General features: G+C 45.4%; 1 protein-coding gene across 2 annotated transcripts in view; it reads left to right on the plus strand.

Moving 5' to 3' along the window:
* GALNT10 (polypeptide N-acetylgalactosaminyltransferase 10) overlaps window positions 1-14,914 on the plus strand; it is a 213,986-nt gene that overhangs the window by 88,311 nt on the left and 110,761 nt on the right. For both annotated transcript variants that reach the window (XR_006606628.1, XM_045079595.1), the window contains exons 2-3: window positions 6,071-6,173; window positions 8,966-9,104. Coding sequence is in view for 1 of the 2 variants with exons in the window: in XM_045079595.1 (XP_044935530.1) it covers window positions 6,071-6,173; window positions 8,966-9,104 (242 nt within the window). In the remaining variant the exon portion in view is untranslated. The remainder of the gene's footprint in view (window positions 1-6,070; window positions 6,174-8,965; window positions 9,105-14,914) is intronic.

The following is a 14,914-nucleotide window of genomic DNA, read 5'->3' on the forward strand; positions in this document are numbered from 1 at the left end:
AAATATAACCTTGCAGGCAAGCTTGAAGAGAATGCTTTGCTGTATGTGTGTATGTAGGTATGTGTGCGTATGCCTGTGAAGGTTATTAGAATAATCTCCTTAGCTGATAGACAGAACTTTGAAAATTATATAAAGTCATCTAAACCTCAAAGCAAAATCATTCTAGCGCCTTTGTAGGGTTAGTTGTAAGGGGGGGTTGGGGGGAGAAGCCATGCTAAAATTTGCAGCAGAATCTGGTCCGTAATATGTTCTGGGACCTTAGGTGAAGCAGATGACCTGCTGGGTGTAACTTCCAGCGCCGCAGTTTCAGAGCGGATAGCCCTTTTCCCGTATTTTGAAGACACTGGCCGGCTCAGCTGGAGGTGCTGGCTTCCTCTGAGTGGGAGTCACCGCGTCTCATACTGGGCTTTGAGCATGTCTTCTGACAGCTCTTTCTCCTTGGGCAGAGTACCGTTGGCTTGCTTCACCACCTTCCTTTCTTCCCTCCAAAGGGTGCTGGGCACACTAAATAGTGATTAAACAAAAGATGAAAATTCCATTTGTGTGTGTGAGCATGTGGCTCTTTGAACACTAACCGGTTCTTCCTGTGGAATTTTAAGTAAAAGCTTGCAGACACCAGGAGCCGTTATATAGAGCAGCCAGTCAAAATCCATTTCCAGTTTATAGTTTAATGGGATTTCCACGTGGACTCTGTCAGCCCTCTCCAAAGACTCTCCCTTGCCTTTCTGGCCCTGCCTTCCCAACCCTTTGGCTTCCTGTAGCAACAGGACCCCTGGAAACCAAAGGCAGACAATCACAGCTTTTACAGATGGAGATTAGAGCCTACAGTATTAAAGAAACTTATAGCTACCTCTGGACTGAAAAATCCAGACATGCTTTCTTGCACACTATTAAGTGATTACCATTGCGTAGGAATTGCTGTCTTTTGAGAAGTGTCGTCCGTGCCTTTCTTGTGGCTGAAGGTCTTGTGATGTTTGTTTCTGTTGCAGAATGCCACTGTTACGTAGGAACTTTGTTCTTGTCTGAAGAACTTCCACGTGGGCACATGTCAGTGAGGAGACTCTCTACATCCTGTTATCAACGATGGCCAGTTGAATCGGCTCAGGTGTTAGGTTGCCTCTGAAGGGCTTACGGTTTTATTATTTGATTCCCATCCGTCTTCTCTTCCCCAAGACGGGCCGATCACAAGCACTGGATCATTTAGCACTCTAAAAATAATGTATTAATAGGCCCCCTTTACTGAGAAGGCCTAACTTCATGCCAGACTCTGAGCCAGATGCTTTGTGTTGATTAACTCCGTTCATTCTCCCAGCAACCCACGGGTTATGGCTATTCAGTTTTCCATATCTCTCAGTCAAGGAAATTGGGGTGCACCTGCCCTGAAAGTGAAACCTAGATTTTTTTCAACTCTGAAACCAGAATGCTCTGAGTCATTAAACTGAAGTGCCTGCCCCACTGATGAGCCGCCATTCACTCATTCAGCTGACATTTACTGAGGGCCTAACATGGGCCAGGTATTGGCCTAGGAATACACAGTGATGAACCAAAACAAGAGAGGCCCCGCTGCCTTCCAGAAACTCACAGTCTATCCCAGGGAGAGAACAGCAGATCTGGTTTGATCTTTGGGGCTGGCAAGCTATGGGATTTGGGACAAATCTATTCTATTCTCTTAACTTCAGATTTCATATCTGTAAATCGAGGCAGATTTCATATCTGTAAATCGAGGCAGCTGGATTTAGACAGGTGGTTTTTCCAGCATTACTATGAATCAGAATTGCTTGGGGAATGTGTTTAAAAACACATCTTGGCCTCTCACCCCCCAGATGCTTTGATTTAGTAAGTTTAAGGTGGCGCCAGGAAATTACATCTATAATGATGGCCCAGGTCTCCCAAAAACCACCCTTTGAGAGAGAGTGATCTGGCTGTAAACCCCATTAACACACAGTATCTATTTCTTGTCAGGCCTATCTCCATTGCCTAGCACAGTGTCTGGCACAGGGTAGGTCTTGAGAAACATTTGGTGATAGTTTGGATGATCCATCTATGGGATTTCTGTGGATGGACCTCAGAGAGTCCTGAACCACCTGAAACAGACCAGTTTTTGATAACGTTTGTGGGTAGAGTTCAAAGGGTCCTTCAGGCACTGAAAGCTGATTTTGGGATTGAAACCTAAATTTTCTGCTACCAAATGCTCAGACCTATTAATTGGAAAGCTTTTTAGCTTGTTTAACAAAATCTGAATTCTTTATCAAGGTGATTTGATGAGATGTCAGTTTACAGTAGATTCTTAAAATCCTAAAGGAGTTGATGACCAGTTTTCATGTGTAGCTTCTGGAAGTCGTCGGGATACATTCTGTTTTTGTGATTTTTCTCACTTCCTCTGCAAGTACCTATTGGGTAGGTAGTGCTGTTTCCATTTTCCAGGTGGGAAAATTGGAGTACTCGTGACTCCTGTAGTTTATCCAAGGTGTCTCCATCCTGCAGGGGCTCTCTTCACTGAAAACTAGGCTGGGAATCAAAGAACATGGCTCCTATCTTCTTGCCTGCTTATGTGCCCTTGATTGGGTAGGTTGTCCTCTTTGGACCTCAGCTTCCCCATCTGTAAGATGGGAGAGGAGTGGACTAATTGATTCTGAGCAGCTGCTTAGCTTGGATATTTGAGGTTCCTCTATAACTACGTGCTTAGACATGCAGAACTCCCTGTGTCTGCAGGCTCTGATATCCTATTAGTTTAGGGAGATGGAAGGTTTATTGAGACCACCTAAACAACATAAATCTTCTGCATAGAACATTCCAGAGGGTCAGACATCGTGAAAGCAAAAGCAGTGCAGGTGGTAGAAGCTGAGGGTGTGAATCTTCCAGAATTTTGGAACCTTTATTTTCTACCGTCAGTTCAGCAATTCACTGTTCATCCTGAGAAGATTGATTGAGTCTCCTTCCATGGGGTCACAACTGTGAGATTCAGACCCGTACCCCATTCCCAGTATCGAGGGAAGACTTTCACGAGCAGATGGAGGAAACACAGCCCTTCATGGAATTGTGTAGACTCTTGAAATTGTCCTTTGAGTTTTACCTGAGCCTTAACAATAGGAAATATCCTTTTCCCCCCGACACTGGCAATTTAAAAAACAAAATAAAATCTCCAAAAACCACCAGCTTGTTTTTGCCAGCGATCATAACTAGCTTTTTTGTAACCTTTGATGCTACATATCTATTCAACTTCGATGCTGGAGCCCAGGTTTGGTCTGACCAGCACCCAAGCAGGCAGGAGTATGGCATTCTTCATTGTAGACCAGTAGTTCTCAAACCTGAGTGTACATCAGAATCTCTTGGAGGACTTATTAAAACACAGATAATAGGGCCACATCTTGGATGTTAAAACATCCAAGAGTTTCTGTCTCATCAGGACTGGGGCAGGGCCCGGGAATTAACGTTTCTTTCTTCCTTCCTTCCTTTCTTTTTCTTTCTCTCTTTCTTCCTTTTTTTTTTTTTTAAGATTGTATTTATTTATTTATTTATTTGAGAGAAGGCGAGCACATGAATGGAGAGAGGGTGAAGCAGACCCTGTGGCCAGGGAGCCCGAGTATGTGGCCCAATCCCAGGAAGCGGGGATCACGACCTGAGCCGAAAGCAGACACTTAACTGACTGAGCCACCCAGGCAGCCCAGGAATGAACATTTCTAACGAGGTCCCAGGTGGGGCAGTGCTGCTCACACTTTGAGAATCTCTTTGTATAGGCTCCTTCCATTAAGGTAGCCTCAACTTGCTGATCTTCTTTGTCCCACTAATGACCTCAGCAGTCAACTAAAGTTCCCAGTTTTTACATAGCAGAAGAGGGAAAAGGAATTGAGAGAGAGAGGGCTGGAGAAAAGATTGCTAACCAGCCGTTGACCAATCCCTCTTGACCTCTTAGCAATGAAGGGTTTTACCTTGCACAGATCCCTGACCCGCCCACCCCAAGACTTGGCTGCTCAGTGTGTGAAATGGGAAAGTGGCCCTGGTCAGTTTCCAAGTAGACTTATTCACTTGTTTGGAGATTTGATTGTCCATTTGTTTTTAGCAGGGGCGCTTTCTAAAATGAAATCCACATGGAACCACGGTTCAGAAAACAGACAGATGCTTGCTAGTCTGGTTGAAAGGGGGTCGACCTCCCACTCTCAGCACCCCTCCTCCCAAGACAGTGCTAAGCGTCTCCTGTAGAAACGTAGCTGACGCAGTTGAAATTTGCTGAAGGCACTTCCAGCTCAACTTCTATGATTTCTGAGAACTGTTCGTGGGCATGTGGGCTTTGTTTTCACAGTTTTCTTTCCCTCTCTGACCACATCTGGCATGCTAACTTTCCAGATCTTCTCCTTACAGCTCAGAGAGGTCTGTAGGAGAGGGAGCACAAAGGATTGTTATTATCATTAGAGCTGATGTAAGGATATTGAGCCGTTGTGGAAAATCTGCTAACACAAGGATCAGCCAGAGACTTTAATAAACAGGCTTGGGGATGATTTTATTCTGGTGGCTTCTTGTTAGTGCTAATGTTGCAGCATGCCACATGCTCAGGGCCTTCGTAGCTAATTACATAGGAAATAGGACCATTGGATCTCATATGCCACAGTGGCAAGAACAAGTCTGCAGGATTTTTAATGGGCAAGGTGATGTGGAAAGCCATTCTCATTTATGTGAACACAGGAAGATCCTTAAACAGCCGTGCACTGCGGTGTTACCTGGGGAAGGCTCTAACTGAGCCACTGGGCCAAGTCTTTAGCTTTGACTGTTGGCATGGGGAAGCATCTGGCGCCTTCTAATGACCCCACATACTGGAATGCAACTCCTTTAATTAGGGAAACTGCTTCTAATAGGCCCACCAGGATGGACTTACCTCCCAGACACAATAAATGCCTGCAGAGCCTGGCCCCTAGGGGCCACTCTCTTGTGACTGCCATATACATTCCCATTTTCTTTCAGCCCTCCAGTTGCTTGTTCATACATTCCGCACACAATGGCCAAACGTTCATGCTGTTTGGGACTGGGTCGTTGGGACTGTAGAAGTGACCAAGACCCGACTTCTGCTCTGGGTGCAGAGCTCCTCGGGCCCAGCCCAGCTCTGCCACCCTCTGCTGCCCCTGGAAGTCTTTGCCCTGCCTCTCATTTCTGCTTACCTGAAGCTTAGCCCAAACACCCTCAAGTCTGCAATATTTTCCCCTGTTCTTCCTAGTGGAAGTCATTCCTGCTATAGCCCTTTCTCCAGGCCTCTGATTTGAGGTTCACTGAACCTGCCCTGTCCAGTATATGGCCATGAGTCACCTGGAAGGGTCTGAATTGAGATGAACACAAGTGTAAAATACACACTGGATTTCAGAGGCTTAGAGGATGCCTGGGTGGCTCAGGTTCATGATCCCAGGGTCCAGGGTTCAAGCCCCACATCAGGCTCCCTGCTCAGAAGCCAGCCTGCTTCTGCCTCTCCCTCTCCCTGCCACTCCCCCTGCTCATGCTCTCTCTCTCTCTCCCCCAACCCCCACTTCCCTCTGACAAATAAATTAATAAAATCTTTTTTTTAAAAAAAAGGATTTCAAAAACGTAGTACAAAAAAACCAATAAAGTATCTTGGGGATTTTTTACACTGTGTGTTGAAACGATAATACTTTAGGTAGAATATATGGTAAATATATTATCAAAACGGATTCATCTGTTTTTTATTTTTAATTTTTTTTTAGTGTGAATACTAGAAAATTTAAAGTTACACATGTGGCTCACATTTGTGGCTCACGTATTTCTGTTGGACAGAGCTACACTTGTGCTTTCTCCCTTGGGGGAAAGGACTATCTGTCCATCTGTTTTCTCTCCTGCTGGTTTCGGAGTTCCAGGAGGCTGGACACCGTGTACCTGTCATCCTCCTGACCTTTGCCCACCTGACTGGCAGCACTAACAAAGGCAGATCGAGGGGATTCATAAGTGAGCAGTTGATGACAGATCGTCAATCAGTACCAAAAGCTCCCATAGAGAGTGCGATTTCTGGGTCTCTGTTAATGAATTTATTACCCCTTTCCTTCTTTTTCACTGTTTTTATCTTTTTTTTAAGGGCTCCCACAATCAGCAGAAGAAGATATTTTTCGTGGGAGATGGGCAGAAGCTGAAGGATTGGCATGACAAAGAAGCCATCAGAAGGGACGCCCAGCGCGTAGGTATGGAGAGCAGTATCGTGCATTGGCGGGTCCTGTGAAGGGCAGGTGCACACGTTTAGCAGGCGTGTCTGGACCTCCTGTTCACTCCCTCTCCCTTTGCTGCCATCCCTTCCCCTGCTTCCTGGGAAGGCTCCCTCTTGGCCTGTTAGCTGATCCCTTTCTCCACTCACATCACCAGATCCACTGCCTTCAGGAATTGTCCCCACCACCTTTACTGGGTGACAGATGATGTCCCCCTACCCCTTATGAGATAATTTACCACTAAAATGAGGAGCAGTCATGATAAGAGCCAACATTTATTAAATACCTGCAGTGAGCGAGGCCCAGGCCCCACACTTGGCACATTTTCTCAGGGAAACCCCGAGTCACCCTTTGTGGCCCATTTGACGAGAAGGGACCTGAAGCTCAGAGATGTGGGGTCACCTGCCTGCAGTCACGCAGTGAGAAAGAGGCAGGCTTGGGACTTGAACCCAGGTCTGGATGTAGCCACAAGGTTGAATGGATTTAGCAGGCTTCAGCTAAAGTTTTCTTTGGCTGATTAGTCTTTGGAGCAGTTCCTGTTACACTGGGGAGTTGGGAAGGGGAGGGGAAGGGTGGAGTTTATAGAAATAATGTGGAAAGTCATCTCTAGAGAGCCTGGACTCAGAGTTAGGATGGCAGCTCTGGCACCACTGGCATCAGCTCTGGCAGCACGTGACCATCAGATAGATCCCATGTTCTTGGAGCCTCAGTTTCCCCATGTGTCAGCGGGGCTCGCACTTCCTGCTCAGACAACCTCGGTGGTATTGTCAAGGTGACACAAATAAAGTGATGGGTATGAAGCAACTTTATAATACTGGAAAGCACCATAGAAATATAAGGATTGGTATTTTATTCATTTTTATCTTAGTTAGAAGAACCCACCACTATTGATTTTTTTTTTTTTTTTAAGATTACATTATGAAAAAAACCAGACTACAGCAGGCTCTAATTAGAGCTGATACAATAACTGATGGTCAGGGAAATCTAAAAACACAATGTGCATTTTTCTGTAGGGCAGTGATTGAAAATGAAGGTGGGGGTGGGTGCTGGTAAACTGAGAAAGAAAACATTTGAAACAAGCTGATTTTCTAGGCAGTTATCATACGAGAATTATTAGAACATGGGAATAACTAGCAAGAAAAAGAGTAAGCAGTAGAGACATTTTTTTTTTTTTGAAGATTTTATTTATTTATTTGACAGACAGAGATCACAAGTAGGCAGAGAGTCAGGCAGAGAGAGAGGAGGAAGCAGGCTCCCTGCTGAGCAGAGAGCCCAATGTGAGGCTCCATCCCAGGACCCTGGGATCATGACCTGAGCCAAAGGCAGAGGCGTTAACCCACTGAGCCACCCAGGCGCCCCAGTAGAGATATTATTAAGAGTAATAATAACCAGCTTGTGTTGAGTGCTAACTCTGTACCAGGCATCTTGCCCTGCGTTACCTCCTTAATTATCACATTGAACCTTCTTTTCCCCTTTCATCCAAAGGGCAAAGCCCAATCAGAGAAAGTCTTAACAGCACATCCAGGGTAACAAAGCTGCGAGTAGCAGGTTTGGGCGTCAAGCTGCACTCTGCCAGACTCTAGGGCCTGAACTCTGAGTCACTCACCTGTACTGCCTTCCTGAAACTTCCCTCTTTAAGAAGATGCTTCTGGCTGTCCTTTTTCTGCTGGCTGCATTTGTGCCCCTTGCGGAGTCTGTCCTGGGCACTAGCCAGCAGCATCTTCTCATGGAGCCTTCGGAGTTAACAGATGTCAACGTCCTTTCTCTCATCTGGTTGGGTGGAGTAGGCACAGCCCTTGGCCCCACCTGTTAGCCTGCACCTTCCCATCAAGCTGATGTTGTCAAAATTTACTTTGCAAAGTAAATAGGGTATTGCTCAGACTGCAAGCTCCAGAAGGCGAGGTGATTTTTAACGAGCTAATTTTATGGCCGTTTCTTCAAGACTCTGTCCACTTGCAGATCACTGCACTGTTATTGCAGGGGTGGGTGTGGACTTTCCTACTCACTGTCTGCACCCTGGGAACCCAGAGAATAATTTCCTGGCGCATCAGGAACTCTCCCCACTTGGATTGTACAGAGAAGGGACAGCTAGCACTTTACCCACCCAAATCCATGACTTTTCGGGCAATCGTGGCCTAGGCTAGGCAGATCTTAATCGTTTGCTGACTTAAAAGATCAAAGCATCTTTTATTACTTGTAGCATTTTCTTTTTACATATGAAGTTTGCCTTGCCGAGAGTAATCATAATATAGTTTATAAATTCTGCCATGTATGCACCCTCACTTTTGACTTTCTCAGTGGGGTGTGGGTACCAGATGGAGCAAAGCTGCCGTTCAGAGAGTTGGTGTGACTGGCCCAAGGTTAGTCAGCTCATATGAAGTAGATCTGGCCTCCTGTCCAGCTGATGGGATGCCATGGTCAGGGATGTCTGGGGCCTCTGGTAGAGTAGGGTGAGCATGGACTTTGGAGCTCACAAACCTGCTCTTACAACTTTCTTGAGTCCCAGTTTATCCATCCATAGAATGAAGCCTCACACGTCGCCATGACAGCTTGCTGTGGGGATGACGTGAGAACAGGTCTGTGAAGTACGTAACAAGGGCGTGGCTGAAAAAATTCTTATTTCCCTCCCCTCTGTAGACTTCCCCTGCAAAATCTGGAGGTCCACTCTGTATCCATGTATAAAGTTTTATCTCTGTGGTTTAATCACATCTCTCATCCTTCTTCCCCCACTCCATTCGATTAGCAACATTGACTTTGCTCTTTGCTCCTAGGAAATGGAGAACAAGGGAGACCTTACCCCATGACCGACGCAGAGAGAGTGGATCAGGCGTACCGAGAAAATGGATTTAACATTTACGTCAGCGATAAAATCTCCTTGAATCGCTCTCTCCCTGATATTCGGCACCCAAAGTGAGTGTGACATCTCTCATCTTCTGGGATCCAGGGATTTTGCCTGTGGCTCTTGACGAGAATTAATTAAAGAACAGCGGGCTGGAGGAAATTCCCTCCGTGATACACAGGGCCATGGTGCAGAGGTTTATATGATCGGATTCCCCGAGATTTAGAGGTGGGGTGGCAGAGGGTTGAAAAAGAACCCATCTCCTTCCCCTTCACTTTTCAAGCAGTGGAAACTTTCGGACCTCTGCTTTTCCCCTCTGCTCTGGCCTATGGGCACCGCAAACCTCACCTTCAGACAATTGCAATGACAGTTTCAACCCTCATGCTCCCCACTTTCTGTGTGCTACGTTTTTTTATTCCCTTTTCTTAAAAGAGGGCTGTGCGCCTGTATATTTAAGTCCTTTTTTAATAAGCAGACTCAAATCACTTTGAGACTGGACACATTGTAGCAGGGATAAAGAGCGTAAGAGTGGCCGCCAACATTCTCTCAACAGTTATCATGCGTTGTTTACAGCATCTGAAGTTCCTGTGAGGTAGGTCCTACAATGGTGCCCATTTTACAGCTGAGGAAACCGAGGCTTAAATGAGCATCCTAACTTATGGCCCCGGGGTGGCGAAGAAGCTGAACCAGGTCTCCAACTCAGCTAAAACCTATACTTGGGACCTTAAGCTATCCTGCCTCCCTAGCCATTTTCAGGAGGCTTACTGTGGTGGTCATAGTGATTTTCTACTAGAGCAGGAGTTCTTAAAGTTGGTTTGCAGTGGAGTTGCCTGGATGGTTGTTAAGAGCCCAGGATACTGTGCCTCACCTCCATAGATCTCGATTTAATAGATCTGGGTTAGGGCCCAAGAACTTGCATTATAAGTAAGCGCCCATGTGATGCTGGTGCAGCTTATCTTGGATTCACACTCTGGGAACCTCTGCAGGCTGAATTCAAAATGGCTGCTACAGGAAGACTAGTACCAAGTGGCACCAGAACACACAGTGTTTTGCTCAGGGGTTTAGGAAGTAGAGCCCAGGAAAAGATAATATCAGCTAACACTTAGTTGGTGCTTATTGTATGCCGGGCTTGGTTCTCAGCCAGTGGTTCTCAAAGTGTGGCTCTCAGGCCAGCAATGCCATGGGTACCTACGAGCATATTAGACATGCACATTCTCTGTTTCCAGCCCAGATCTACTGCATCAAAAGCCCTTGAGAGGGACACAGTAGTCAGTGTTTGAATAAGCCTTCCTGGTGATTTTATTGCAAAGCTTAAGTTTTAGAAGATGTTCTAGATACTTCAAGTGCTTTGCCTCACTTAGCCAAACCTTCCAAAAACCCAATGAGGTACATACCTTTATTACCATCGTTTTACAGATAAGGAATCGAGGCATGAGAAGGTTAGATGATTTGCATAAGATGGTACAATGGGTCAGTGGAATCAGAACTTGAATTTGGGAACTGTGACTTGACATCTATAACACAAGGTCTCTCCACCTAGAAGAACTCCATTGGTAGAAAGCAGGAAAGGCACAGCTTGGAGGTACTACACGTTCTACTCCAGAAAACTGTGGTAAAGTGAGTCAGATGAGTTCTTTGGTTACCCTGTGCACATAAAAGTTTACACTATGCTGTCATCAGTTAAGTGTGCAACAGCATTATGTCTAAAAAAAAGTATATACCTTAATTAAAAAACCACATTATTGCTAAAAACAAAACAAAACAAAAATGCTAACCATCATCTGGGCTTTCAGTGAGTCGTAATCTTTTTGCTGGTGGAGGGTCCTGCCTCAATGTGGCACCTGCTGACTGATTGGGGTGGAGGTTACCAAAGGCCAGGGTGACTCTGCCAATTTCCTAAAATAAATCAACAGTGATCTTGGCTGTATCAATCAACTCATCCATTCCAGAAAGATTTCTCCGTAGCATATGATGCTGTTTGATAGCATTTACCCACAGGAGAGCTTTCAGAATTGAAACCAGTCCTCTCAAACCCTGCCACTGCTTTATCAACTCAGTCTGTGTAATATTCTAAATGCTTTGTTGACATTTCAACAATCTCCACAGCGTCTTTACCAGAAGCAGTTTCCATCTCAAGAAGCCACATTTTTGCTCACCCATAAGAAACAGCTTCTAATCCATTAAAGTTTTATCCTGAAATTGCAGTGATTCAGCTAAAACAATGATCAATGAAAGTTAGAAATGCTCTGAGGATTACCAGTATGTGACATACACATGAAGCAAGCAAATACTGTCAGAAAAATGACACCAACAGACTCGCCCAACATGGGGTTGACACAAACCTTCACTTCGTAAAAAACATGGTATCTGGAAAACAGTAAAGGGAAGTGACCATAAATAGATACTAATCCCAATAGTAAAGAATTAATCTTGATAATACGTTGGGGCTACTTACAAGATGCTTTCTGTGCCATTCCATCTTTCAGTTCCTGCAGCAACACCTTGAAGTTGGCCTTATTTTTATTATCCTCTCTACTTTGTAGATGAGAAAACCGCCTAGCCAGGAATCCGTCCCCCAGAAAATATGCTGCCTGTCCAGGATGGGCCCTATTCATAAGGACTTCTTGCCACGAGGGGAGGGAGGGTGGGGCCTCAGAGTGCTTGTCTGTGGCGTTTGCAGTAATTTGTTTCATGGTCTTTACTTCAAGCCCCAGATTTTTCATCTAAGTCTGAGCATGTAGTTCAGATATTACTGATGTTGCTGGATTCAGAACTGTGACCTGACTCTGAGGGTCAGAAACTCAATTTATGTGTTTAGCCCCTTGCAGAGTTCAGAATTTTACACTAATTTCATCTTGCCAGCTCTGGAAAAGAAGTTCATCTGGGAGCACTGCCCTCTGACCTCAGCTGTTGTTCCGCACTATTGTGGGGTCGCAACTCTGGCGACCTGGGGGTGGCTTTAAAAATAGACAAAGGCAAAGGCGCCCCCACCCCCAGACCACTGGAATCTGAGTCTCTGGGGGTGCCTCCGGGGTCTCGGTAGTTTCTAAAACCTCGTAAAGCAATGCTCACTTATAGAACTAGGGTTGAGAAACTGCTGGTGTGAAATAAGGAAGATTTTTTACAATGAGAGAGAGAAGCTAGGTGTGGTCACAGCTTTCCTCTGTCCATTCATCTCTTCAGTCTGTAAATATACAGGCATGGTCTCCTATGTGCCAGGCCTTGTGCTTGACACAAGGATCACAATGATAAATGAGCCATTATTGCTGCCTTGTGCAAGAGATGGGGACAGACAGACCAGACAGGTCATTACGCCCCAGATGAGAAGACCAGTAATGAGAGTTAATAAGAGTAGACACAGAGTACCCGGAACCTCAGAGGACACCCCCACCCAGCCCCAGCCTTTGCGGGAAGACACTGAAGGTGGAGAAGTAGGCATGAGATGAAGGCTCTCCCGGCTTACTGACTACAAGTTTGAGGCTCCCAGCTGATGAGAGGCACCTACAGCTCTGGAAAAGAAAGGTCTTCTTAATCTAGGAGTCCACAGATAGGACCATAAACCTGAATGAGGCAAAACATTGCATTTTTCTTTTCAGTAACCTCTCACGGAAATGTGGTGTTCCTTGCCGTTACGATGGAAGGCAACAAAGCACCTGTGATGTCGTCACCAAAAGAAATCACTTACCTTTACATCACTTTACAAGTGTCTAGAAACGTCCTGAACACTCATCCCTGCTGTGAAGGGAAGGTAGTTTTTAGAACTGCCCCTGGATCGTACTGTGTTCATAAGGAAATACTTTTATTACTGTATTTCAAATTGTTTATTATTTTGATAACTGTATCTCGGTCTAATTGGTTTCCTTTATCATCTGACCTATTTTATTTTATGCATCATAAAAGCTACTCTGAGAAGCAGCCACAGGCTTCGGCAGCCTGGCAGAGGGGTCCAGGGCGTCAGTACGGTGAGGAACCCCTGTTCTAGGTGGGTGTGAATGGAGCCTGAGGACGCTTCAGGCTCCGCCCCAAGTCACCATGAAAGATGTTCCTAAATCCAGTGCTCCTGACCACCCCCCCAACCCCTGCCCAACACACACTTTTTGGAATTCCCAGTGCGGAAGCTCATTTTCCAGAAATGAGTTGATAAATGTCTTAGAGAGCTTTTACTTTTTTCCCGGCTGGAGGGGTTTGGTGGATCTTTCCTGCAGACAGCAGAAAAGTGTGAGGAAATTAGAGCAGTGGAGACACTCTCTCCCTCTGGTTTCTTTTAGCTGAAACAACTTCTCTAGCAGGAGCTGTTTTATAAGTAAAATGTTTGCCTTTTACTTCTTCAGCTGAGTTTTGGCAATAGCCAAGAGCAGGGCTGAGGGGCTGTTTGTGCCAGCTGCATTTGTTCCCACCAGAAGCTGTACCAGAGACCATGGAGCCACAGAGAAGGGAGACCAGGCAGTTGGGCCTGACTCGTTGGGCTTGTAAGTGGGAGGTGGCCAGCTGGCTCTGCGGTGATCTGCCCGCTGCAACCCGAGCCTGAGGAAGCTGAATGGAAGCTGGCTGGTGCACTGGCCTGCTTTTTCTGCTCCTTCCCGAGGAGGTTGGGGGGTTGCTCAGCAGCTGTGCAGGAAGGCCCCTCCAGGGCACAGAGCTGATGGCAGCAGCCCCAACTGCTGGAGTGCCTGGGGTCTGAAGGTTCCTGTGCGAACTTCTCCTCTGAGAAAATGGTGATTTTCTCCCATGCCAAGATTGTTCGTGGTGGGACTGAAAGCATTCAACATTCATGGTAGGAATGAAAACTACCTACAATCCTGACCTGCTTTCCCCAGTCCATTGGCTTAGCTTTCAGTAATGAGTAAACCCAAATGGAATCTTTGTTTCAGTTAAAGGCCCTAATCTACCAGATTCTTGGTTCCATGCTTCCTTTTGCTTGTTGCTTTTTGCTAAATTAACTCTGTTGATTTATGGTATATGTTGAATTTCCTTAAAAGAACTTAGAAGTTCATACTGTTATAATAAGCCAGTATTCTGTTGATCGCCTTTACATCTCCAGTGGGTTACAAAAGCAATAACAGAGGCAATTATGGCCTATTTGTGTTGATAAACATTTATTAAATATATACTCTGGAAAGAACGATGGCTTATAAGTACAAGTTTAAATCAACCACACTTATAGCACTTGTTGTAATGGTAATCATAGTGCCCCCAATATGAATGTACACAGAGACATACAAAAATGCTATTTGGGGGTCAAAACAGAGTAACAAGGACATTTTCTTGCCTGAAATAACAACAACAAAGGACAAACTGTGAAGCAGTGGTTTACATGATACTGAACATCAGTCAGGGACAGACAGTAATTCTTAAGAGATGGGAGACAAATGAGGTGAACCTTACAGGTTCCCCAGCTTTTGTCTTGAGAGAGTTTCCATGCCATGGTGTAAGAAGGGGAGCCCAAGTAGAGTCCAGGGAGACCAAAGAGGTCAGAGTTCACAGGACCAGGTCCCAGAGAAGAGAGAGCCATATGGAGATTGAGCTGTGGAGATCTGCAAAGCAGACCTCGACTACTCAGCAGATGTCTGATGAATACTTACCTGTGCAGAAGCTTCCTGAGACTGGGAAAGGGGTCACCCAAAAGGGTTAGAGGGAGCAGTTCTTAGCTCTCACACAGAGCTGAGACTCTATACCACTCAGACTGGGAAACCTCATAACTCATAACTTTTGGAGAATTGAGTAGAGCACTTAAAAGAGTTTTATCTCACAAAGACTAATAATTAGTCCTAAACTGAACAGTGCTCTGGACTAGTCTAAAAAAATCTTATATTATGACCCAGAAAGGTCAAACTGTTTCTAAGTAACTTAACTACATTCTAAAGCAAAGCTTGAGACTAAA

The sequence above is a fragment of the Mustela putorius genome, unplaced genomic scaffold (assembly GCF_011764305.1).
Source record: "Mustela putorius furo isolate JIRA1106 unplaced genomic scaffold, ASM1176430v1.1 tig00000407_pilon_pilon_pilon, whole genome shotgun sequence".
In the NCBI taxonomy this organism is placed as follows: Eukaryota; Metazoa; Chordata; class Mammalia; order Carnivora; family Mustelidae; genus Mustela; species Mustela putorius.